At 42.0% G+C, this 27,059-nt stretch overlaps 1 protein-coding gene across 1 annotated transcript; it reads left to right on the top strand.

Annotated features, from left to right (window-relative positions):
* The first annotated feature begins 245 nt into the window (after nt 1–245).
* Nucleotides 246–26,834, top strand: smyd5 (SMYD family member 5). Its single transcript, XM_084041311.1, has 13 exons — nt 246–361; nt 3,069–3,177; nt 5,746–5,885; nt 7,172–7,293; nt 12,104–12,173; nt 13,034–13,138; nt 13,890–13,952; nt 14,174–14,244; nt 15,832–15,938; nt 18,688–18,744; nt 21,295–21,389; nt 25,150–25,220; nt 26,517–26,834. The coding sequence occupies exons 1-13, from the start codon at nt 254–256 to the stop codon at nt 26,656–26,658; spliced, it is 1,260 nt and encodes a 419-aa protein (XP_083897437.1). The 5' UTR covers nt 246–253; the 3' UTR covers nt 26,659–26,834.
* Nucleotides 26,835–27,059: the final 225 nt, after the last annotated feature.

Raw genomic sequence — 27,059 nt, 5'->3', positions numbered from 1 at the left:
AGAGAGAGAGAGAGAGAGAGAGAGAGAGAGAGAGAGAGAGAGAGAGAGAGAGAGAGAGAGAGAGAGAGAGAGAGAGAGAGAGAGAGAGAGAGAGAGAGAGAGAGAGAGAGAGAGAGAGAGAGAGAGAGAGAGAGAGAGAGAGAGAGAGAGAGAGAGAGAGATGTTTTCCTCTCCGCTAGAGGTCGCCCTCCCTCCTCTCTCTCTCTGTGTATACGTCAGTACAGTGTCATAGTGGAAAGGGTAAAGGTTGTGGATGGATGGAGAGAACATGGCTGCTCCCCAGGATGACATGTTTTCCTTCTGCGTGGATCCCGGCAAAGTTAGCGGCTGTGCCGAAGTGAGATTCATTGACAAAATCAAGGTAAACGATGACTTTGTTTGTGCTTCCTTTTCTCCCCAACACGCTTGTTGTTGTGGTTGCGGTGTTTGTTATTTTTGGTGAAGAACAACACGTGCATGCAGCAGCGCCACGCTGCACAGCCTGCCAGTTTGCATACAGTATCGTCCGTTTGCACATACACACAAGCTCACAACGCGTCACGTACGTGACGCGTTGTGAGCTTGTAGATCTGCTATTTTACAGCACGCAACACCCAAGTGTTAGCTGTAGTATACAACCCTCGTAGACGTATTTATGATTCTGACGTTTTCGATCTACGAGAGTTGTAGGGTTCACCCCCCATGGACACAGGGACTTTCAGCACTGCCCCGTAGACACTCCAAACGTGTACAAATTGAAAATAAAGGTGCTTACCCGAAAGCCCCAAATGTTAACTACTTCTACGGGGTAGTAGTTTAATGTAATAATCCATATCTTTCAATAAAGAAGTGTTTTAATGCCGTCTGTGGCCGAACGCCATTTTTTCACCCTCGTTTACTTTCTGTTTACATTTAGTGTAATTCCGGGTTTCACCGGATGCGCCCCCTCACTTCCCGTCACTACCGCCCATTGGGAACTTCCGACAGAATCGGCCACAGACGGCATTAAAACACTTCTTTATTGAAAGATATGGATTATTACATTAAACTACTACCGCGTAGAAGTAGTTAATTTGGGGCTTTGGGGTAAGCACCTTTATTTTCAATGTGTACACGTTTGGAGTATCTGAGGGTCATAGTGCAGAAAGTCCATGTCTCTATGGGGCTCTATTTTCGCCACATCGTATCCAAAAACTAATGGTAGTCCCCGAATTCTACAGATGTTTCAGGATGTTCCGGAACTCTAACTTTTTAGACCGGGTCGAAACGACCGTTTAAATCGCTTATTTAGTCAGCCCGTGGCCATGTTTTCCCAGTCAATCCGAAAGAACCCCCTTGCGTCAGGTGCCAGTACTGCAGCTCCCGGTTCGGCTACAATGGGGAAATCCATAGCCACAGGCTGACTAAAATAAGCGATTTAAGTGGTTGTTTCGCCCCTTTCTAAAAGGTTAGGGTTCCGGAACATCTTCAAACAACTGTAGAAGTTGAGGACTAACATTTGTTTTTGGATACCATGTAGCGAAAGGGGTAATCCACGGACCCTTTGCCCGGTGTTCTACCGATTCCGGTAGCCGTCCCAGTGGAACCTCATTTCGGAGCTGTTCGTAATGGGGCTAGTCTACATCTGCATGCAAGTATCTCGTGCTCTGTAAATAGCAGATCTACAAGCTCACAACGCGTTGTAGATCTGCTATTTACAGCATGCAACACCAAGTGTAAAACAGTAGAGACAGAATGCAGCAAATGTACATAATTTGTACACTCTTAACACTGAGGATTTCACTGTATTAAAGCTCAACCATTTCCAAAATGACAACATCCAACAGGTTATTGTCTGTAAGCTTGTAAGTGAATTTATTTGGTTAAAAAAAACAATTGTTAATTGTAATTAACATTTGTTTTTACCAAATAAAATAATAAAATGTAGCTCTATATTGTAATCTCTCAAGAACAGATTCCGACCTGCGGTGGAATCTGTCGGAGCGGTTCGTCCTAACCAGTGCGCATTGGCTAAAAGTGGGCGTGCCTTCAGATCAGGAAGTGGGCCGCGCTTTACCCAATCAAATGTAGTGGGCGGGATTCACGTGTCCATCCACCATGATCCACCCTCCCCCCCTCGAAACTAGCCGAAACTAATTTAACAATAGCGTCCTCGGAGCGGACAAAACCACGGAAAGATATTCACATTTTAAATTACTCTTTCATCATAGAAACAAGTGGGCTTATAACCAAAACCATCCATGTTCTCTGGGAGAAGTGGTGTTAGTGTTCCGTGTAGAAATATTGTTAGTGGGAATGAAAACATGGTCGCACCAACCGGAAGTGATGCGCTATAGGCAGACATGAAACCGGTGTTTCCCTGCGCACTAGGCTTCCATTTGCCTCCGGCCAGACCCCACAGACAATGATCACAAACAGCAGAGGTCGCTGTTTTTCATTTTCTGTGGGGTCTGGCTACGCGAGACTACTATATTGTGATATATATTGTGATAGTAAATCATGGCGTTTGTTCTGTTCAGAACCTGGGGTACTAGTAATACCTTTCTCTACAGCTCTTTAGTAAACACAAAATACATGTTCAGCTTTGGATACCACTTGTATCCAAACTGATGAATGGGTACTCTCTCTAGCTGATGGCCTGAAAGTGGCAATCAATATTACTATGTAATGTTATGTTTATTGCAATACTCCTGTTGCAGTGGTTTTCCCTGGGTGGGGGGCGAGGGGGTTCCAGGGGGTGCCGTGCAGCAAAAGTATAGCGTCACAATCATTTTAACCTCTTTATACATTTATAAGTTGGGTATTAAAAGATAGCAGATTTACAAGCTCACAGCGAGCTTGCACATCTGCTATTTTAGAATTATTATTTTTTTGACATAAATTTCCTTTTCGGTCCCTGGCTCCTGAACTCAGATTTACTATCATGTTGTAGTACTCTATTGGTATGCATACAACTGCCCAGTTAACCTACACGAAGGTGGACAATGCTGTCACATAATTGCAACACGTGGTTTAAACGCATGTTTATGTTTAACGTTTTTCAGGTTCAATTGTTTATATTTATGAATGGTTTGACTCTGCATTTCCAGGGTAAAGGTCTGTTTGCTAAAAAGGCCATCAAAAAGGGAGACACCATTTTCACAGAGCGCCCGCTCGTCTCTGCCCAGTTCCTGTGGAATTCATTGTACAAATATAAAGGTGAGGCCATTCATGCATTCATTTTAATTTGACAGAAGTGGCACACTGGCACAGCTTAAACCATTAAAGCCGGGAACGCATCTGTGTGTAACCACTTTAAGCATTATTTTATACTTTGGCTATTCAAAAATAGCAGATATACAAGCTCGTAGCGCGGCACTCGGTGCCGCGCTACGAGCTTGTAGATCTGCTATTTTCCTTTTTTATTTTTGCAAATCTTTGAATGTATATTAAGTATATATACTTTTGAAGCAAGCATTTTTAACTCAAATCTTTGCTTCTCAACATTTTGGGTGGTCCTTGACATGAAAAAAGTTTGAGAACCACTGATATTATAGCAACATAATAAAAATTAAAGAAACTGTTAGGATATAGAAGACATTTGTAGAATCCCCCAGAAGCAAAGATTTTAGTTAAAAATGTTTGCTTTAACATATATATTTATATTCAAAGATTTGCAAAAAATGATTCAAAATCAAAACAAATTTTCAAAAATAGCAGATCTACAAGCTCGTATGAGCTTGTAGATCAGCTATTTTTGAAAAGCCCAAAGCAATCTTAAAATGACACAGCTGCGTCCGCCAGTCTGAATGGATTAATACAGTAAAGCAGTAAAGTGTAGGGTCCGGGGACCCCCAAGGGGTTGTACTTACCTCTCCCCGTACGCCTTGCTGCCACCTTCTCTGTTGCCAGATTTTGTGTGAGAAATAAGCAGCCAGGTGACGGGTCTACGAAAACAAGCCCAAAAGAAGCGACTAGGCCACATGCATTTTAAACCTATATTCTTTGGCTGTGTACAAGCTCGCAGGCTTCGCATTGTGAATCAACTGGAATTGCAGCTAATGTTGCTATTTTTGAAATCGGACTTAAAGGGATATTTCACTTTCAAAAAAACGTTTGGTCATTTTATCGTCTGCTCAGGCTTTTGTGAACCCCCCAGACGGTTTTTGAGTTGTTTGATTCAGTATTTATATTTGATATTAATTTTAACAGACACGCCCCCTTCCTATACAAACCCATTATAACTTCAAACTACATTTTTAACATCTTAGATTCATCAAAAACACCCGTCCTTGGTTTTGGTGACTCACCCTGCCCTCCTAATACGTGAGGGGGCCGTGTTTTTTCGATTACATTTTTCTTCTTCTTTTATTTTTTTATTGTATTTCATTTTTTTCATTTTCCAAAATATATATAAAAAATAAATGAAAAGTAATTGAAAAAAACACTGACAAAAGGACACGTGATAGAAGGACAAGATCAGTCACCAGAACCAAGGACGGGTGTTTCCGATGAATCTAACATGGTTAAAATGGAGTTTGAAGTTACAATGGGTTTGTATAGGAAGGGGGCGTGTCTGATAAAATGAATATCAAATATCTAAATACTGAATCAAGCAACTTAAAAACTGTCCGGGGTGCTCCCAAAAGCCTGAGTAGACGATAAAATGACCCAAAGTTATTTTGAAAGTGAAATATCCCTTAAGTGGTCACATTTCTTGCCACCCTCTTATTCTCTGAAATGATGCCTGGTGGGAATATGTTCTATCATTGCTTCTGGTCAGACTGAGTTAAACACTGTACATGCATTTCCTTTTGGAACATGTAGATTGTCTGATCTATTTCATATTCATGTTTGATAATATAATATTTTAATGTTTCAATGAATAATAAAGTATGTTAATATATATTTTTTTAAATCATTGTAATTCGGCTGGTTGGTTTATAACATATTATTCTGTGGTCTGAAAACAATGTGAATACATAATGCTGCTTATAGGCCTACTCATACTGTCCTGGGTTAGGGTACTTTCTGTTTACAGGGTCTTCACATTAACCCTGGTGTCCCTATTTTGGGCAAATTAAATGCAACACGCAGTGATCTTGTAGATCTGCTATATTTGTTTTCGTCATACAATGAGTATTGAGTGGTTCTCAAATTGGGGTCACAGGGTTCCATGAGGGGGTTCCAAATGGACCCTTACAGGTCTGTAAGTCTCAGAGTTATGGGGGTCCTTGAAATGAAAAGTTTTGAGAACTTATATAAGGCTTAAAGGTAGGGTAAGTAAGTGATTTGCTTTGGTTAAAATAAGTTTTAAACAACTATATTCTGATAGTATTCATTGATATAGAGTGTTTGTTCAGTAACAGGAGTCTCCATGTCACTCCAGCTCTTTATTAAACAGAACATACCAATTTAATCCAATCAGGACAGAGAACTCGGACAGGACACAGATTAAACAAGTGAAATTGTAAGTGATGACGCAAAGAAATGAGCCACAAAAGTTTAACTGGAACACTATGAAACTGAAGCTGATAAATGGGTACGCTCTCCTTAGTGGCTGGATTTTTTACAACCCACCTTTTCTGTTTATTAAAGAGCTGGAGAGACGGGGACGTCACATCCCTGTTACTCAGCAAACACTGTAGCAATGAGTACTATCAGAATATAGTGCTTTAACCTTAACAAAAACATGTTTTGTTTTAACCCTACCTTTAACTGTACCCAGCTCAGTTTTTTTTGTGTGTGTACAAATGAAGTTGTGCGTGTCGTGTGTGTACTTTTCAGCCTGTGAATACTGTTTACGGGCCTTGGAGACGGCGGAGGAGAATGCAAGGAGACTGAGTGGTAAGCCAGCGCTCAGCTTACCCTACCCTGAACTGTGTCGAGTACGCCCAGAGCTGCACCAAGCCTGTCCTCAATGCCAGGTGAGTGAATGAAGCATAAAATGGCAACAAAAATCAATCAAGAAAGTCAACCAAAATAACAAGAAAAGTCTTCTAAGCTTGACACCAGAAATTACCCCTTAGAGCCAACAATGTTCAGTATTTTGGAATTGCTTGCTTTGAGTCTCCTGTTATTTTTTCCTAAGTCCTTGTCCTTTTGTTCTTAAAGTAGCTACCAACACTTGCTGCACAGTTGTGTGATTGAAAAAGTTTTTATTTTGGGTAAAAGTGCCCTTGAGATGCAATTGCTGTTAAGTCATTCTTAAATGTGCTGCTGCCATGTTGAAGGGAACTCCAATTTTGAACCTGCACCAAGTGCCACGCTATGAGCTTGTAGATCTGCTATTTTTGAAAAATCTTGAAAATTTGTGCAAATCTTTGAATATATTTATTTTTAAAGCGAGCATTTGTAACTCAAATCTTTGCTTCATGGGGGTCCCTGGAACAAACCATTTTGAGATGTTGGGGGGACCGCAGCCAAATACATATATAAAAATGCTTTCTAAATCTAAGTATGTTGCTATATCAGTGGTGCTCCAACCTTGCCATGTCAAGGACCACCCAAAATGATATGTATTTGGCGGACCCCCATCTCAAAATATGTTGTTCCAGGGACCCCCCAGAAGCACAGATCGGAGATAAAAATTAATGTAAAATAACTATATACATTCAAAGATATGCACAAACGTTTGTCTGGCTGTGTTTATAAACACACACGACAGATCGACCAGCACTCAAAGAGTTACGTTTTTTCTCTCTGTCAACATTCTCTCTCTCTCTGCGCCTCCCAAACAGGCTGCAAACGTCATATCCGGTGGCTGTAGTCGTATTTCCGCCCCCCTTCCGCAGGCCATCTTAGCCTAGCTTAGCTTATGATCGGGTTTCAGATCGTTGGTAAACACGACGACGATAACTGTTCGTCGTCCAGAGTAAAGAAAATATAACCGGAGCTCTCCGTTCGTTTTTTATACCGTGTGAAAAAACGTGTTTTGGCATGTTTTCCTAAAAATCTAATTTTTCAAGCTAAAACCGAGAAACGGAACCCGCTATTTCTGCATCCGGGTGAGTGGGAAGTGAGTGGAAAGGGAACCCGGTGACGGAATTTACAGAAAACAGCGCGATCGTTTATTAAACCACGAAAAGATCGTATATCTACGTTTTCTTTTTTACGGTTGGCACTCAACGCCACTTTTTGCAAAACCGTAGATTTACGGTTTTGGCACCCAATGTGTTAAGTGGTCAAGTAAAGCCTCTGTCTCTTCCTGTAGGTCATGTACTGCAGCAGTGAGTGCAGACAAGCTGCACTGGACCAGTACCACAGGGCTCTGTGTTTAGGACCCTCCCAGGACGACCCGGACCACCCCGTCAACAAACTGCAGGATGCCTGGAGGTGAGGGACCACTTCACCCGGTCCATGGATTCACGTTCTCAGTCGCCACGACTGGTTTCAGACATTTGAATTATATGGAAGCATGTTGCGCAGCCAAAGTAACCCGTCTACAAGCTCTCAATGTGCTTGTAGATTGTGCCTATTTTATTTTATTGTTTTAAGATTAGAGCATTTTAAGTGGTCAAACTAGCAATGTGTTCAGAAACGTCTTCCATGACATCTTAATAGTGTTGGATATTTCATATAAAAGCAAAGGTTAAAGCCTCGATCTGTGATTTCTTCACCTGGTTGGCGGTATGAAGGAACAGCAGGAACAATAATAATAATAATAATAATAGTACTTATATTACTAAAACGATTTTACATATTGTGTTAATTGTTTAGGAATCCATGCTAGTGTGGGGGGCTCCTTTTAGAATGTTTCACAAATCGCACATTAGGACCTGGTCATACAAAAATGTTGTGAGTCGTGAGATTTTATTTGGCTGGTTGCCAGTGGTGGAACGTTAATCAATTACTGTTACTTGAGTAACATTTTGAGGTACTTTTACTGACTCGAGTATTTCCATTTTCTACTCTCCTCTCTGAGGCAAATATTGTACTTTTTACTCCACTATGATTTTGTCAGGTTTAGTTAATTTCCAGATTTAGATTATTATTATAAAACATACATTAACCACTTACGCACTATTGTATGCACTCCTAGAGTGCCGGTCCCAAGCCCGGAAAAATGGGGAGGGTTGCGTCAGGAAGGGCATCCGGCGTAAAACCTATGCCAAATAAACTATGCGGATCAGGATACAGGCTTCTATACCGGATCGGTCGAGGCCCGGGTTAACAACGACCGCCTCCGGCGTTGCGGACCAGCAGGGCGCCGGTGGAAATTGGGCTACTGTAGGTAGAAAGAAAAGAAGAGGAGGGCAGCATGTCCAGAGGAGGAGGGAGAAGAGAGCGGGGAGGAGGGAGGAGGTGAGGGTAGGAACCCTGAACGTTGGCACCATGTCTGGCAAAGGGGGTGAGATAGTGGATATGATGGAGAGAAGAAAGGTAGACATATTGTGCGTGCAGGAGACCAAGTGGAAGGGGAGTAAGGCCAGGAGTATGGGGAGAGGCTACAAACTCCTCTACTATGGGGTGGACGGGAAAAGAAATGGGGTAGGAGTAATCCTAAAGGAGGAGTATGCTAGTGGAGTGGTAGAAGTGAGGAGAATATCAGACAGAGTGATAGCTGTGAAACTCGTGAGGGAAGGGCTAATACTTAATATCATTAGCGCATATGCCCCCCAGGTGGGATGTGGGATGGAAGAGAAAGAAGAATTCTGGAGCAGGGTAGATGAAGTGGTAGAGAGCATACCCGCAGGGGAGAGAGTTGTGATTGGAGCAGACTTCAATGGGCATGTAGGAGAAGGTAACAAGGGGGATGAGGAGGTGATAGGAAAGTATGGTGCCAAGGAGAGAAATGTAGAAGGGCAGATGGTGGTAGACTTTGCAAAAAGGATGAGGATGGCAGTAGTGAATACATACTTCACGAAGAGGGAGGAGCACAGGATAACATACAAGAGTGGGGGTAGGAGCACACAGATAGACTATATCCTATGTAGAAGGGGTAATTTGAAAGAGGTTAGGGATTGCAAGGTGATTGCAGGAGAGAGTGTAGCTAGACAGCACCGGATGGTGGTCTGTAGGATGACAGTGGAGGTCAAGAGGAAGAAAGTCCAGGGAGGGAAGAGAGAGCGACGGATCAAATGGTGGAAGCTAAAGAGAGAGGATTGTTGTGGGGAGTTCAGGGAGGAGGTCAAACAGGCGTTAGGTAGGAGAAAAGAGCTGCCGTTAGGTTGGCCAGCCACAGCAGAAGTTATGAGGGAGGCAGCAAGAAAGGTACTTGGCATGTCTACAGGAAAAAGGAAGCAAGAAAAGGAGACCTGGTGGTGGAATGAGGAAGTGCAGGAAAGTGTACAGAGGAAGAAGTTGGCGAAGAAGAAGTGGGATAGGATGGGAGATGAAGAGAGTAGACAGGCATACAAGGCGACACGGCAGGAGGTGAAGAGAGAGAAGGCAAAGGAAAGGGCATTTAGTGAGTTGTATGAGAGGCTGGAAACCAAGGAAGGAGAAAAGGACTTATATAGATTAGCTAGACAGAGGGACCAGGCAGGGAAGGATATACAGCAGGTTAGAGTGATAAAGGATAAGGAGGGCAAGGTGCTTACCAGTGAGGACAGTGTGATGGGAAGGTGGAAGGAGTATTTTGAAGAGTTGATGAATGAAGAAAATGAGAGAGAGAGGAGGACAGACAGTGCGGAGGCAGTGAACCAGGAAGTGCTACAGATTAGCAAGGAGGAAGTGAGGGCAGCTATGAGGGGAATGAAGAGAGGGAAGGCGGTAGGACCAGACGATATACCAGCGGAAGCCTGGAGTTGCCTAGGAGAGTTAGCAGTGGACTTTTTGGCAAGATTGTTCAACAACATCTTGGCCAATGAGAAAATGCCAGAGGAGTGGAGGCAAAGCGTCCTAGTGCCCATTTTTAAGAACAAGGGAGATGCACAGAGCTGCAGCAATTACAGGGGTATTAAGCTGATCAGTCATAGCATGAAGCTCTGGGAAAGAGTAGTAGAGACCAGATTGAGAGCAGAGGTGGACATCAGCGAGCAGCAGTATGGGTTCATGCCAGGGAAAAGCACAACAGATGCATTGTTCGCCCTGAGAATGCTGATGGAGAAGTATAGAGAAGGACAAAAGGAGCTACACTGTGTATTCGTAGACCTAGAAAAGGCATACGATAGGGTACCAAGAGAGGAGCTGTGGCACTGTATGAGGAAGTCAGGAGTGGCAGAAAAGTATGTGAGAGTAGTACAGGACATGTATGAGGGTAGTGAGACGGTGGTGAAGTGTGCAGTGGGAGTGACAGAGGGTTTCAAGGTCGGGGTGGGATTGCACCAAGGGTCGGCCCTCAGCCCATTCCTATTCGCCATGATGATGGACAGGCTGACAGATGAGGTCAGGCAGGAGGCCCCGTGGACCATGATGTTTGCAGACGACATCGCAATTTGTAGTGAGAGCAGGGAGCAGGTAGAAGAAAATCTAGAGAAGTGGAGACATGCACTGGAGAGAAGAGGGATGAGAGTGAGCAGGAGCAAGACAGAGTACATGTGTGTAAATGAGAGGGAGGAAGGAGGGGGGGTGAAGATGCAGGGAGTGGAGGTACCGAAAGTGCACGAGTTTAAATACTTGGGGTCAACGGTGCAGAGTAGTGGAGATTGTGGCAGGGAGGTGAAGAAGAGAGTGCAGGCGGGGTGGTGCGGGTGGAGAAGGATGACTGGGGTGATCTGTGACAGAATGGTACCAGCGAGAGTGAAGGGAAGGGTCTATAGCAGTGTCGTGAGACCAGCCATGCTGTATGGACTAGAGACTGTGGCACTGACCAGCAGGCAGGTGACGGAGCTGGAGGTGGCAGAAATGAAAATGCTGCGCTTCTCTCTGGGAGTGACGAGAGTGGACAAGATCAGGAATGAGTACATAAGGGGAAGCGCTGGGACAGAAAGTGAGAGAGGCAAGACTGAGGTGGTATGGACATGTGCGGAGAAGGGAAGGGGAGTACATTGGGAGGAGGATGCTGGAGATGGAGCTGCCAGGGAAGAGGAGGAAGGGAAGGCCGAAGAGAAGGTACATGGACGCGGTGAAGGAGGACATGAAGGTAGTGGGCGTGACGGAGGAGGATGCAGAGGACCGAGCCAAATGGAAGCGAATGATCCGCTGTGGCAACCCCTGACGGGAGCAGCCGAAAGACAAAGAAAGAAGAAAGCACTATTGTATGCTTCTGCCTTTCGAAATGGGCCGGTCTACGAGCTCATAACGCGTCGCAATGTGTTGTGAGCTTGTAGATCGCCTATTTTCAATGTGTTAAGAGCTTGTAGATCGCCTATTTTCAATGTGTTGTGAGCTCGTAGATAGTCTATATTCAATGTGTTGTGAGCTTGTAGATCGCCTATTTTCAATGTGTTGTGAGCTCGTAGATAGGCTATATTCAATGTGTTGTGAGCTTGTAGATCGCCTATTTTCGAAAGAAAGAAAAGACAAAATAAATGATTATGTTATTTTAAGATTAAAGAGTATTTGAAATGGCCAAACTAGCTATAGACTGCATGTTCAGAAGCATCTTCCAAAAAATAAAAACATAATGGTGTTGGATATTTCATAAAAGCAAAGGGCAGTTTGCATGTTCTCCCCATGTCTCCTAGGGTAGGTACCCTCACAAATACATGCAGTAGTCCTGGTCACTATACTGCCTCCCTCTGGTCAGCCGGGGCGCCTGATGGAGGGGAAAGGAACTGGTTGGAATAACGTGTTCCTTCCACGCGTTACTGGGAAACTCCCCCCTGTCAGGAGATAAGAAGCGGCTTGCTAGCTCTCATGCATTGAAAGAGGAATGAGCTTGGCTCTAGGCTCTCCCTAGGCTGGCAGAGGGAGTGTAGCGCCCAGGATTACTTAGACAATTGGCACTGGGTGAAAAAATGGGTTAGAAAATCGTGGGATCCAAATTTTGTAAAAAGAATAAATAAAGACAAAGGCCTCAATCTGCCAATTCTTCAACTGGAATGTAGAAATAGAAACATATTAACAAAACATCACAATGCTCCATATTGTGCTATTTTTTGTAGGAAACAGTGCTAGTGTGGGAAGGCTCCCACTCGGTTTCACAAATCACAGATTGGAAGAAAAATGTTTCACCGCTGGTGATTGCTTTCATTATAAGAGTCCATTCAGTCATGCGGAGGATGGCCTTGCTCAGTCGATATACATTCTCTCTGTGCAGGAGTATGCATTATCCCCCAGAGACGTCCAGCATCATGCTCATGGCCAGAATGGTCGCTGTTGTCAAACAGGTAAACAAACACTCCTATTACCTTTTTGTTCCTTTTTGATTTTCTTCATTTCGTCGCGGGTCGGGCAGGAACCTCTGATCTCCATATATATAACAGGGGGTATATATGTCTCAAATGTAACTAAGTAACACCACTGATTTAGGAAAATAGTAACTAAGTAACCGAGTACTCTAATTGGAAAACATATGCCGTTACTTGAAAAAGTAATCCGATTACGGTAACGCCGTTACTTGTACCGCGTTAACCCCCCCCCCCCCCGACACCGGTCACAGGTGCACTTTTGGTATGACTTTTAAGTTAATTGTCCTTTAACCCATTCAATCAGGGAAAGCATCTCTGTCATTTTAGATGTCTTTGGCTATTCAAAAATAGCAGATATACAAGCTCATCGGTGCCGTGCCGCGCTATGAGCTTGTAGATCTGCTATTTTTGAGAAATCGTGAAAATTTGTGCTATATATATATATATATATATATATATATATATATATAATCTTTTTTTATTTTCTAAGCTAACATTTGTAAAATATTTTGTTACAGGGACCCCCCAGAAGCAAAGATTTGAGTTACAAATGTTAGCTTTAAAAAACATGTATTCAAAGATTTGCACACATTTTCGAAATGTTTCAAAAATAGCTGATCTACAAGCTCATAGCTTGTAGATCTGCTATTTTTGAATAGCCAAAGTATAAAAAATAATGGTTATACAGTAGCCAAAAATCTAAAATGACACGGATGCGTTCCCGGATCGAATGGGTTAGACCTGTCTGATACAAACTGTGTCGTAAAGGACACACATTAATAATTCACACACCCCACTTGTTATTAATATTCATATTGTTTCATTCCTTTCCATCCCAGGCCCAAGGCAAAGGACCTTGGCAGAAGTTATTCTCTCACTTCTGCAGCCGTGCTGCCAACGAGGAAGAGGAGATGGCTCATAAACTCCTAGGAGAACAGTTCAGAGTAAGGACTTTTTGTTGTAGGGCTGTCGGCTTGTTGATCTGCTATTACTGCTATTTTTGGGGGAAATGTTAGAGAATTTTTGGAAAATGTTAGAAAATGTCTGAACATTTGTCAACATTGGAGACGATTATGTATCAATTGTGGCTGGCCTACTTCTCTTGTACACGATAATATGCCGTTATGATTTCAAATCGATACCACCGGTATTTCAAACTTTTGATTACGATCGATGACGGATTATGAAAATGATGAGGTTTGATATATTTTCAGTTAATTTGCTGAACCCAGTTCCCGGTTCGTTTGTACTTTTGAAAGAGGACGTATCTGAAACGGGAGCACGCATAGACGACAAAGCATATGTGAACAAACTAAAGATTATAGAAGCGGGTACGCACCGTTTTTTTGTTGTTTTGTCGAAAGCGTCACATCCGGTTTATGACCGGATGTGACGTGGGCCTGTTTGGGAGGGGGCGAGCGAGTCAACGAGGTGATCAATGTTTCGATTTGCTGCTCTCTACTGGTAGAACTGTCGTATGAGTTTAAAACTGCATATAGACAAGCTATTTGAAAATTAAATTACAAAATAACAACAACAAAAAAACGAAAATTGCTGGCACTGGGGGAGTACTTTATGAAAATACTCTGGCACTGAAAGAGTTAAAAGAGAGATATAATCGACCAAAGTCAGAACTTTTTTTTGGGCAGTTTTAGATATAGAATGTATGACTTCTAACACGTTATGTGTCCGTAGGGGCAGTTGGCCTTGCTGCAGAGCCTGTTTAAGACAGCACTTTATGACGACCATCTCAATCGGGTGAGTGTGGATTCTGCTCCATAGTTCTTTACTTCCATCTCAACTGTGTTCTGAATTATACTGTATTATTGGCACCGACTAAAAGCCAGGGCTTAGTTTATCGTTCAGCACGATAAAGGAAGTATACCTGAGCCGACTCGGGCAGCTAAACACCAGCTACTGCATGTGATGCTGGACATTGATTGGTGAGTCATACAGGATGTGGCTGTGGTTTATTCCAGTGGTTCACTCCTGACGGGTTCCGCTCGCTGTTCTCTCTGGTTGGGACCAATGGACAAGGCATCGGCACCAGGTAATTGTCCTTGCTTTCATCTCACCTTTTTTCCAGTGGTGTAAAGTACCTATTAAGGGCGCGCTCTCACCAAAAGTTGGCTGGCCGCTGTTAAACGCAGGTTGTGCGCGGCCACAGTTTTTTGCAGCCAGCGGATTCTAAAAAAACGCTGTGATGCACCTGTCACTCACATTCAAGACCGTCCCCGTAGCCCGCACAGACTTCTGCCTTGACGTTGCCAGGCAACCACTGACGCACATCAGCATCTGTCTTTGCACTTTCACACTTGGGGTTCGTACATCTACATACACATTCAGATTTAAAATATAAAGTACTTACCCCATGGCCACGGATGTTACAATCATGTACGGGCCCTCATAAGTATCCGTATCTTCCGTATTGTTCAATAAAAAGCATTTTAATCCAATCAGTGGTAATTTTCTCCGTATGTTTTCAACTGCGCGATCCTAGCGGTTGAGAGGTGTATTGCACTGTTGGTACATTATAACTCTATGGAAAAATGGCCACCAATCGGATTAAAATGCTTTTTATTGAACAATACGGAAGATACGGGTACTTCTCAGGGCCCGTACATGATTGTAAAATCCGTGGCCATGGGGTAAGCACTTTATATTTTAAATGTGTATGTAGATGTACGAACCCCAAGTGCAAAAGACTATTTTTAACTGATAAGGCTATTAAATATATAGTTAGAGTAGTAGAGTAGTAGTAATATTATTACACTAAATATATTATTACACTAACCTGAAGCCTTTGCGACCGCACTGACTTGTAACTAGGCCAGTTCTTTAATGTCAGTCATATGGAACTCTTTCATGGTCAAATCATAAAGTACTGGGTGATGCAACAGCTACAACCAGTTGGTCCACTGAGAGCACCATGTTGCTTCCTGAGTCTTGGGACGGTCCGCCTTCGACTCACCCGATTGGACAGAGGGGGAAAATCAGCTCCTGCCTCCAGCAGTTTTATGCTTCTTCGTGTAGAGCGGATAAACGCAAGGTCTGCGCGACAAGCGGAAAAATCTGCTCTTGCGTGAATCCACGCATTTGCATTGACAAAGCATTGGCAGATTCTGCCCCAGAGGTAAAATAAAAGTGCGGTGGGAGCGCGCCCTAAGTACCTTTTTGAGGTATTTTTTTTTACTTCAGTGGCGTATTTCCAATTTTCAATACTTTTACTTCTATTCCACTACATCTCTGAGGAAAATATTGTACTTTTTACTCCACTCCTCAATTATTTGAAAACTTTAGTTAACTAGTTACTTTTCAGATTTAGATTTCATTACTAAACATACATTATATATTTTGGCTGTTTGAACATAGGCGATCTACAAGCTCACAACGCATTGCATCGTGCCGTGGCGCGTTGTGAGCTTGTAGATCTGCTATTTTCAAAAAAATATATACATTTAGAAAACTTGAAATGAGGCATTCTGCATAATGAGTGCTTTTACTATAGTACACACCTATGAATAACAACACAGAGATTTTGAAGTACAAAATGGCCACCGTGTGAACTAAAGAAATGGTACTTTTGGACTGACTGGTGTATTTCTTTTCTTCCTTCTTTTCCCCCCACAATATCAAGCTCCTTAAGTCGGTGGGTTCATGCCTGTGATGCACTTGAGCTTCCTGGCCAGCAGAGGGAGACGTTGGATGCCTTTATTGACCAGCTGTACAAGGACATAGAGAAAGGTCACAATGCATCTTCAGCTGTGTTTGTGGATAACCTGTCATACAGTGGTGGACAGTAACGTAGTTTATAGTTTATTACACAGCTTGGGTCTAATGCTTGATTTCGATTGGTCAATCACTGAATTCAATTGTTATTTTTCTAACAATGACCACCAGTGGTGGAAAGTAACTAAGTAGATTTACTTAAGTACACTTTTGAGGGATTTGTACTTTACTTGAGTATTTCCAATTTCCGATACTTTTACTTCTACTCCACTACATCTCAGAGGCAAATATTGTACTTTTACTCGACTACAATTATTTGAAAACTTTAGTTACTTTGCAGATTTGCAGAATTATTACATAATAAAACATACATTAACCACTTTAGCCCTATATTATACCTAGGCTATTTGAAAATAGCCGATCGACAAGCTCACAACGCGTCGCATCGCGAGCTTGTAGATCTGCTATTTTCAAACATTTTAATACTTTTGTACTTTTACTCAAGTAACATGTTGAACACAGGCCTTTTACTTGTAACAGAGTACTTTTCATTATTGAGGCATTGCTACTTTTGCTTAACTCATTCAGTGCCAGGCTTTTTCAAGCCTGTTGATCCCTGTGCCATGGAAAAGGCTATTATTTTACCTTTTCAATTGGTCACAGAGTGTTTGTCTTCAGTGTGATTGATCCCCTGATGGTTGCTAATCACTGAGTCACTTCAGGTGTGGTTTCACAAATTTCAACGAGGTCATTGTGACCTCGTTGACATTTGTTTTTGATGTTTGAATGTGGCATGGCACACTCAGAAATACAGGGTTTACAATGGTAGGAAAAATGTTTTTTTTTTCTCCGTTTCCTTTTTAACATTGAAGTGGATGGAGCAATACGTTTTTGAAAATCGTTTTCTCCTAGTTCCTTTGAGATAAAAATAATGAAAAAATAACCCAAAAAAAAATGTAAAAATTTTATTTTGAATTTTTTTTTTTTTTTTTAGGAGACGTCAAAAGACGTCATTGGCACTAATGGCCAATTGAAAACAGCCGTCAAAAGACGTCATTGGCATTGAATGAGTTAAAATGACTTTTACGTAAAATATTCGAGTACTTTTTCCACCACCGATGACCACTGAACTCATTAACAGACAGACCGCTGTCTAATCAAAGGCTCAGAGCACTTTCTCATACAAATCTGCGCTGCTTGATTTTGTGCCGTTTCCGTATCCAACATGGCAGCCATGTAAACAAACACACAATGCCATTTACAGCTAAACAATGCTCTCAAGAATGTTTTAAAAAAAAAAACATTTGATTAGACCCTCTTCTATCGCGGGGTCTAATCACCCCGTCAGGGTTTATTTCCCAGTAATATATGACCCGCTCCCCATTGATTCTTTTTGAGTACCTGTACTTTACTTGAGTATTTGTTTTGTTTTTTTGGGGATACTTATGCTTTTCATTCCACTACATGGAAAGACAAATATCAGACTACACTTCCATCTCTAGGAAGGGGTGTTTTTTTTTTACATCAAAATCTTTGTACAATTAAAACAGAAAATGTACTTTGTCATTTGTACCTTTTCACATATTTTTAAAAGCATGCACATTTCAATACTAAAGTGTATACGTGTGGGTACATCAATCGATCTAATTCAATTCAATTAAATTTTATTAAAGTGTCAAATCACAACAAGTTGTCTCAAGACACTTTACATGTAGAGCAGAGACCCGACAGTCCCACCCTGAGCAAGCAATTTTGCGACAGTGGCAACGAAAAACTCCCCCTTAACTGGAAGAAACGTCAGGCAGACCCTAGGCTCTAGGGTGGCGGCCTTCTGCCTCGACCGTGTCGGGGGGGGAAAGAAGAGAGAGAGAGAGGGAGAGAGATACAAGTAGTAACAATAACAATAGTAGCAAATATAATAGTGTAAGATAGTATATGATAATATAATATAGTACAACAATAATGTGTATGCAGTATAATATAAGAATGTTAAGATAATATACAGTATAGTGTAGTGGTACAGTGTAATGTAGTAGAAATCCACGGTTGTGCTCCATGGAGAGGCCCGGTCCGCAGTCACAGTCTTGAGCCGCAGCTTGGTGTCCGTAGTGACAGTCCATGGACCTGCGACGTGGGAGATAAAAGAAACTCCGGGGAGCGGGTCCACGGGTGTAGAATTAGTGGCAGGCCTTACTAGAGCGTGAATCCGTACAGGGTTAATTACGATTGCACTAATGGGACACAAACCCACACAACCAACCACAGCCATCTATCGTGGAAACCTCATGCGTCCAAAACTCATACTTTTTATTATTCAAATTCAAAAGTAGTAGTAGTAGTAGTAGAAGTAGTAGTACAAGCTCAAAACACAGTGCGACGCAACACGTTTTGAGCTTGTAGACCTGATATTTTTGATCTTTTGTGTGACGCTGTAGTATAATCTAGTACTTTAACTCGAGAACAAATTTGACTGAGCAACTTTTCGCTTGTAGCTGAGATATAACATTTGAGAACAAAACTCTATACTTTGACTCAAGTATTGAATTGAGTACTTCTGTTCACCACTGATGATGTGAAACCCTTGTCAACTAGGAGTGGATTTGTAATGATCGTCTGGTGTGATCGATCAGTAATTAGTGTCCCTGTTGGAAATTCAAAGCAAGAACATCAATGGAATAATGTGATTGACCTTGCACACTAATCTTCATGAAGGTCAGCAGCAGTGAACCTGATTTTGTCGTTTTGTTTATTTTTCTCTCCGTAGCAACGGGAGACTTCCTGAACTGTGAGGGCTCTGGACTTTTCCTCCTTCAAAGCTCATGTGAGTTCCCATCCATCCATTATGTGTGAGGATCTGGGATACCAGACATCTCAAAGGCCCCTTTTCCACTAAAATAACTTTTGATTCTAGAACTGGCTCCATTCTAGATTCTTGGAACCTTGGTGCTTTCACAGAACTGGCTGTGAAACCGGCTTGCGTTTCCAACCAGTTTTAACCCTTTAAATGACATCTGTGTCATTTTAAGATTTCTTTGGCTATTCGTATAACATTTGTAACTCAAATCTTTGCTTCTGGGGGGTCCCTGGAACAAAATATAATTTTGGGGGTCCTTGACATGAAAAAGTTTGAGAACTACTTATAGTATAGCAGCATAAGTTTTTGTTTTTATAATAATATATATATTCAAAGATTTGCACAAATGTTCACGATTTTTCAAAAATAGCAGATCTACAAGCTCGTAGTGCGGCGCTCGGTGCTGTGCTATGAGCTTGTATATTATCTGCTATTTTTGTATAGCCCAAAGAAATCTTGAGATGACTCACAGATGCGTTCCCGGTCTTAATGGGTTATGCTAAGTGGTTAGAGAGCCCGCCTGGGGAGCAGGAGTCCCCAGTTGCCCCAGGTTCGATTTCAGGCCTGGCCAGCAACGTGTCAAATATGACCGGCCGAAGTGTCCATTTTCACAGGGGAAATTCAATCGTCAGTGGCAGTTACGGTTTCCCTTTTCCTTTTCTTTTTTTATAATGATGATTTTTCGCTAGCTTTTGCCATTATATCGCATCTGCATCTTCCATCCTGTATAATAGAGACACGCCCACTTTGGTTCCCTGTTCAGGGCAAGAAAAAACTCAACTGGTTCAAATTAGGTGGGAAAAAAGAAGGAACCGGTTCAAGGGGCCAGAATGCTGTCAACTTTAAACATACAGTATTATCTATAGTTTGGGGGCAGCGGTGGCCTAAAGGTTAGACGTGCCCACTTGTTACCGAAAGGTTCCCGGTTCGATTCCCCAGACCGGCAGGGAAAAAATGGAGTTAGCTGGTTTCTGCCCGACAGCAACGGAAAAAATGATTTGTACATTGAAACTATAGAAACTATAGGATGCCAGGACAACAAATTAACGTGTGTGTGTGTGTGTGTGTGTCGCTGAAAATGAGCACAGCAAATGTACCTTGGTAAAGAAAATTGAGAGCGAGTACACGTAAACGGTGCCATCTTATTATGAGCATTATAGTGAGGACCAATTATATGAAGACACGGTTGAACATGGATGAAGTGCTCCTTCTAAGTCTGTGGTTCTCAAAGTGGGGTCCAGGGACCCCCAGGAGTGCCCAGCAAAAGTAGTTAATATAGCATCACACATTGAGTGCCAGGGGTTTTTCAAAACAGGGTACCTCCTTTTTCAAAACAGGGTACCTGGATTTTTAACTATTTTTTAACCTTTTTCAAGTAGTCACAAAACATTTTCAGTGATCACCGTCCTCACGGTGATACCCTCATTACACACATAGAGGTCTCGTACAATCCGGGGAAAAAGATTAAAAACATTCGGTAATCCGTTCCATAGTTGCAGCCAGTTGAAAATAGTCGAAAATACATTGTAAAAACAAAAAGTACACAGGAGCCGAGATACAGGCTTTTGAAGTCATAAGTTAACCAGGAAGTGGATTGGAGTCTAAATCTTCGTAAAATCATATCTCCTGGTGCTGTGAATATTAATATATTTTTGCCCAAAAACATAACCGCTTTTGGCACACCTCGTTTGAATTATGAAAAACGGTCCGGACCGTTTTTGGCACTCAATGTGTTAATAAATAGCAGATATACAAGCTCATAGCGTGTCACTTCGTGACGCGTTATGAGCTTGTAGATCTGCTATTAAAAAATAGAAATCTTGAACATTAGTGAAAATGTTTGAAACATTTTAAATAATTCTGATAATTTATTAACTTACTCTTCTCTTCTGGTGGTCCCTGGCACAACATATTTTCAGATGGGGCTCCGTGGCCAAATATCAATACATTTCAATGTGGGGGGGTCCTTGACATGAAAAGGGTTGAGAACCACTGTTCTAAGTCAGTGGTTCTCAACCAGTGGTCTGGTGACCACCAGTGGTCCTTGAGGGGGTTCCAGGTGGTCCCCAGCTAAATGATGGAGAGTTGGTAACCAAATGGACCCTTATAGATCTTTTAATTCTTGAGTGCGTCAAATGAAACCAAATGGACCCGTAAGGGTCCATTTGGTTTAATTTTACGCTCTCAAGAGTTAAATTATTGTTAAACATCTGCATTACTTAATTTACAAGAAGTCTACACAATTAGAGAATGTAGAAGAATTGATATTTTGATCAACGTTTGCCTGTTATCTCTCCTATTGGTACCAACATCAATACAGCATGGATGGAATTGTGGACAAAATCGTATCCAACAAAAACATATTACGCTTTGGGTTCTGAGAGGCTAAATCTCATCAAACGGTGGTTCCGTGGCTCATTTTCCGAATAAATAATGGACCTTGATATGAAAAGGGTTTTAAAAGCACTGTTCTAAGTGTTTGTGTGCCTTTTTGTGTCCCTGGCCCTTTTTTTGCAGGCAACCACAGCTGCATACCCAACGCAGAGGCAGCCTTCCCAGATAACAACTTCCTGCTTCACCTCAGTGCCCTTACTGACATCACGCCGGGAGAGGTCAGTAGACATGTCTGGGTTCCGAGGTTGATGACAAATCCCTGGCCCTGGCTAGACGGTTTACAGAACCGCCAGTACTAAGTAACTTAGTACTTTTACTCAAGTGCTGTACTTAAGTACAGTTTTGAGTTTTTTTTTTTTTTACTTTACTGGAGTATTTCCAATTTTCTGTACTTCTACTCCACTACATCTCGGAGGCAAATATTGTACTTTTTTACTCCACTACAATTATTTGAAAACGTAATTACTTTGTAGATTCTGATTTTTTTTTTTAAACAAAACATACAGTAACCACTTCAGCCCTATATACATTTCGGCCATTTGAAAATAGCCGATCTGCATTGTGAGCTTGTAGATCTGCTATTTTCAAAAGATTTTTTGGGAAACTTGGGACATTCTGCATAACGAGTACTTTACCTTTTTAACTTTTTTGATGCCAATACTTTTGTACTTTTACTCCAATAAATTCCGGAGTTATACTTGTAACAGTAGTATTTCTACATTGCAGTATTGACACTTTTACTTAAGTAAAGAATGGCGAGTAGTCTTTCCACGACTGTAGAACGCTGCCCTCCCTCTCTGTCGGTGCTCCGGTGTCAGAGAGCAAACCAGGGCAACAGAGGCTTTGTTGGATCGTAGCGGATTTTGTCGGGGCTGCTGTTGGAAAAGATTGAGGAGAAGTAGACGTTTCTGTCGGGCAGAAACCTCTGTGTTCTTACTGTGTTTTTTCATTAATTAACACCTACTTGATCATACTACAGCAGGGCTACTCAACTTAAGATGGCTCAGGGGCCACTCAGCAAAATACCAAAAGTCCAAGGGGCCGCAAGCTAAAAATGACGGTCCTATTTTGGATTTTTCGATTTTGTAACACACACTACACATTGTTATTGTTATAAGAAAATGTACATTTTGACATCATATTCTTTTCACTGTACCCGTTTATTTTGTGTATGTCCAGTGGCATCAGTTCAGCAAAAGCTAAGGTATGGCAAGGTTAGGGTTGCCAACTCCCAGAGATTGAAATAAGGGACACCTATCCTGGGCGCGCAGCCGAAAAAAAATGGGGGTCAAATCCCCCCCAAAAAACGAAATGCATAGAAAACTATGCATTATACCTGTAACAATTGACGCACCTGTATGTATGTCTGTCTGTTTGTTTTTGAAAAAAAATGTAGCAACCCATAACGGAAATGTATATTTTTATCCTGTGCAACCCGCGGCCCCTCATGGTTTGACCATGAGGGGCCGCAGAGACGCTGCGTTCGGGCCGCATGTTGAGTAGCGCTGTACTACAGTGTCACACAAAAGCATCAAAAGTAGCAGATCTACACGCTTGAATCCGCACCGTGTTTTGACCTTGTCGATATACTACTTTTGCCATTTTTGAATTTGAATCCTGGAAAGTAATAGTGATACCACATCCTTTAATGGTTGCAGAGTAGTAGAATGAGAACTTTCCCGTAAATTTGGGTTGTGCCAGATCATGGTTGCTGCTTAAGTTCTACTTATTTATTTATTTATTTTAATAAAAAAAAGAAATTGCTTAATTTGGCTGGCATAGAGCCGTCTTAACACATTAAGGCCTGAGGCGATTCTTAAAAATGATTTTTCTAAAATAGCCAAAGAAATCTAAAGTGACACAGATGCGTTCCAGGTCTTAACACATTGCCTGCCAGAGTTTTTTCAGATTTTTAGCTGTTGTCTGCCAGGGTTTTGCCATGATTTTGGTACCTGTTCGTGTAGCCACAGATTTTTTTCCTCCAGTATGATTGATCCCCAGATGGTTTCTAATCACAGATGAGATTCAGGTGTGGTTTCACAAATGTCAACGAGGTCATTTTGACCTCGTTGACATGTGTTGTTTGATGTTTCAATATAGCTCAAAACCAGTAGTTTTAAACCAAAAAACAAAGTGAATTGTTTGTCCGTTTGAATTTTAACATTGAAGTGAATGGAGCAGCAAATCTTCGAACATTTTTAGCTCCTAATCTGTTCGTAATTCGACAAGGGTTGAAATTATAAAAAAAATCAAAAAAAAAAAAAAAAAAAAAAATTTTGAATTTTTTTTATTTTTTTTTCCTTTTTTCCATGACGTATATATACGTCTTTGGCGGACAACAGCTGATAATTAAAAGACGTATATATACGTCATTGGCAGCCATTGTGTTAATGGGTTAATGGCTCAGGATTGGCTTACTCATCGCGGTTAAGTCAAATTAATGTCTCAATCAGATCTGAGGTGTTGCCATAGAAACTGAGATAACACTAGCAAAAAGGTTTTTTTTTTTCTTTTTTTGAAAGCAAATTGCCCCACAATACAGTATGAATGCATTTTTTCTTTCAGTTATTCCATTTCAATTAGCTGGTAACCTTTTGTAGGGTAATCACAATAATACTTGGGTGACGCTCTTGGCGTAAGCGCCTTGTCCTTGACCTGTGCATCACTGTCGCTGCCAAACTGCCGATAATGACGGTATGAAGCATGTATTATTGCTTAAAGCAGTAGTTTATTTCGTTTACCTACCCGGTGTTGTCTTTGACTCATGCAGAGTTTTAGTTAGCAAAACGGACTGCGCGTAACATCAACAAAACGATAACAAAAATCTGTCCAAGAAGTTCAAAACACCGCTCATATTATCATTTAGATTCTGTTCTACCGAAGTCCGCTCAGAAACGTTCCGGAAATATCGCCAAAGGAGAAGAAAATAAACTTTTAAAACACCCGGAAGCTAAACCGGCTCATGCGCGAGCGAAGAACTCGCATGGGCGTGCCCGTAGGGTTCAAACGGAGCTTATTTTTTATTGTTTATTAGGATCCTCATTAGCTTTTGCCATGACAAAAGCTAGTCTTCCTGGGGTCTGACACAAACATTTAAACAAAAACATCAATTATTCACATGCACGAGCGCCCAGGCGTGTGCGTCTTTCGAGCATGAACCGGTTTAGCCTGGACATGTTTTAAACGTTTATTTTCTCCTTCTATAACCATAAAAGAAGAAAATATAGAACGTGAAGATATAGAACAGACACCGGAATGCATTATGAGCAGAGTTTTGGACTGATTTTGGGTTATTGTTTTGCTGTTACAAGTCTCTGATTGATTCCATTCATCACATTTTTTTTCACATTCCCTGCCAGTTTTTTTTTTTTAATTCCCACCCAGTGCCAGCATTTTGTAAGATGTTTTAACCTTTTTTAACCATTTTTTAAGTAGTCACAAAATATTTTCTGTGATCACCATCCTCACGGTGATCCCCTCATTACACACACAGGAGTCGTGGAAAAAAAATTATCCGTTCCATAATTGCAGCCAGTTGAAAAAAGCATGTTTCACCAAAAATTACATGGTAAAAAGAAAAAGTACACAGGAGCCGAGATACAGGATTTTTAAGTAATAAATTAACCAGGGAGTGAATGGAGCAGTAAATCTTTGGATAGCGATATCTCTGGTTCTGTGTGGAATTTACTTTTTTGACTTTTATTTTTAAAAGACGGACATGTCCGTCTTTGGAGGTAAACGGGTGTATTTTAAAAGACGGACATGTCCGTTTTTGGCAGGTAAAGTGTTAAGGAATGTTTTACAAACTAAAATGCTCCGTGAGTCAAAGACGACACCGGGTAGGTAAATGATATAAATAAAGTAATTTCTTGGCTGAACTATTCCTTCAATTCAACAAGAACGTGTTGAGATGTGGGGTTGTTCCTCCGCTGTCTGGAACCCAGCCTCACCTGTCCGTTGTGTCCGTCTGTCCTCCAGGAGATCTGCATCAGCTACTTGGACTGCTGCCAGCGTGACCGGAGCCGTCACAGCAGACACAAAACCCTGAGGTGAACAACTTAACATTTTATTGTTAATACACACAAATTAAAATTCATGTTAAGAAAAATGTATGTAAAAGGAAAATAAAATCATGTAATCATGTAACTCAAGTAATTGAGTTTACATTGTGACACCGATTAAATAAGAACTTAAAGTATACTAAGTACGGAGTATAAATGGGGTTTAACAGGCAGTCCTCCTGAAGCATAAATACCAGTGGGTGTCTGGTGACTGCTCTTCTCCTCTTAACATATTGGTCAGCCAAGCTCCAACAAATCCATTATTGATTTTAGTTCTTAGTCCTCACCTCAAGGACAAAGTTTGTTTTTCTAATATTCATATTTGCCTTTATCCTGTGGAATGGGCTGTGACTGCAGCCACCTCTAGCGTACAAATTAGCAGTGGTGGAGGAAGTACAAAGATTTTTTTACTTTTTACTTAAGTAAAAGTATGGTTAGGAATTTCACAGACCACGAAAGCCATGGCCCCTCAGTTTGGCCCTCTGCCCCTCAAACATGTGCATGACCTCTAGGGCCACAGTGGCCTTGATGCCCCGCCCCCACACTGCCCCCAAACTGATGACACCGTTTCTCTTCTGGGGGGGGTCCCTGGCACAAAATATTTTCAGTTGGGGGCAGGGTTTGCGGCCAAACGCATGTCAATTTGGGGGTCCTTAATCTCTCAAGAACAGATTCTGCTCTGCGTTGGAATCTGTCGTGAAGGTTCGTCATAACGTGTACACACTGGCCTACAAGTGGGCGTGCCTTCAGATCAGGAAGCAGGCCGCGCTTTACCCAATCAAATGTAGTGGGCGGGATTCACGTGTCCGTCGATCCTTCCCCCCTCGAAACAAACCGAAACGAATTTAACAATAGCGTCCTCGGAGCAGACAAAACCACGGAAAGATATTCACATTTTAACTTGCCCTTTCATCATAGAAACAAGTGGGCTTATAACCAAAACGATCCATGTTCTCTGGGAGAAGTGGTGTTAGTGTTCCGTGTAGAAATATTGTTAGTGGGAATGAAAACATAGTCGCACCACCGGAAGTGATGCGCTGAAGGCAGACCAAAACCCCGGTTTCCTTGCGCACGGGTGTTACGTCGTCATTGTCCCAGAGCTAACTGAGATAGAACAAACAGCAGAGGTCGCTGTTTTTCCTTTTCAGTTGGCTCAGGGTTCCCAGATTGGGGGGTCCTTGACATGAAAAAGTTTGAGAACCAATGATTGATTGATGGTAGTTTCCGTCCTTACATGACAGGGTGTGTATGTAACGTTGTGGCTCTTCTCTCTTCTCTCCCCAGGGAGAACTACCTGTTCGCGTGCTCGTGTCCAAAGTGCACGTCACAGTCGGACGAGCTGGACATCACGTCGGAGGAGGAAGAGGAGGAGGAGGAGGGTGAAGCCGAAGGCGACGACATGGAGGATGAGATGACAGACGTGTGACACCCCCCCCCCCCTCTTCCCCTTCCCCTCCGCCATGCCAAAACATGAGACATATCACCGACACCATCCACATCAACCACTTTAAACCCCATGTGGTTGAGCTCAGTCCCTCAGGGCTTTGTACTAGTGTCTTTTCAGTTTTCCCTCTACGTTAAATATCTTCGCTGAAAATAGCCGTTCGACCAGCTCACAGCGCGTCACGCCGTGACGCGCTGTGAGCTGGTCGAACGGCTATTTTCAACGAGAAGTTTTCCCCGGAATACGGATGCTGGGGTTCAAGTGGTTAAAGTTGTGCAAAAACAAACAAAATGTTTACAAGAAATGTTAACCCTCAGGTTTTCCTTTCTTTTTTTTTTTTTCTTTTTGCTGATATGTCAACAGGTCCAAGATCACAAAATAAA

Source organism: Gymnoscopelus microlampas (assembly GCF_963454915.1).
Source record: "Gymnoscopelus microlampas genome assembly, chromosome: 18".
Lineage (NCBI taxonomy): Eukaryota > Metazoa > Chordata > Actinopteri > Myctophiformes > Myctophidae > Gymnoscopelus > Gymnoscopelus microlampas.
This window is presented reverse-complemented; position numbering and strand designations above follow the sequence as displayed.

Excerpts from the sequence above, each read along its gene's own strand:
- smyd5 (XM_084041311.1), top strand. The coding sequence starts at position 254 with ATGGATGGAGAGAACATGGCTGCTCCCCAGGATGACATGTTTTCCTTC. Across the intron at positions 3,178-5,745 it reads TTCATTGTACAAATATAAAG|CCTGTGAATACTGTTTACGG; the intron begins GTGAGGCCATTC and ends TGTACTTTTCAG. Across the intron at positions 13,953-14,173 it reads ATGACGACCATCTCAATCGG|TGGTTCACTCCTGACGGGTT; the intron begins GTGAGTGTGGAT and ends GGTTTATTCCAG.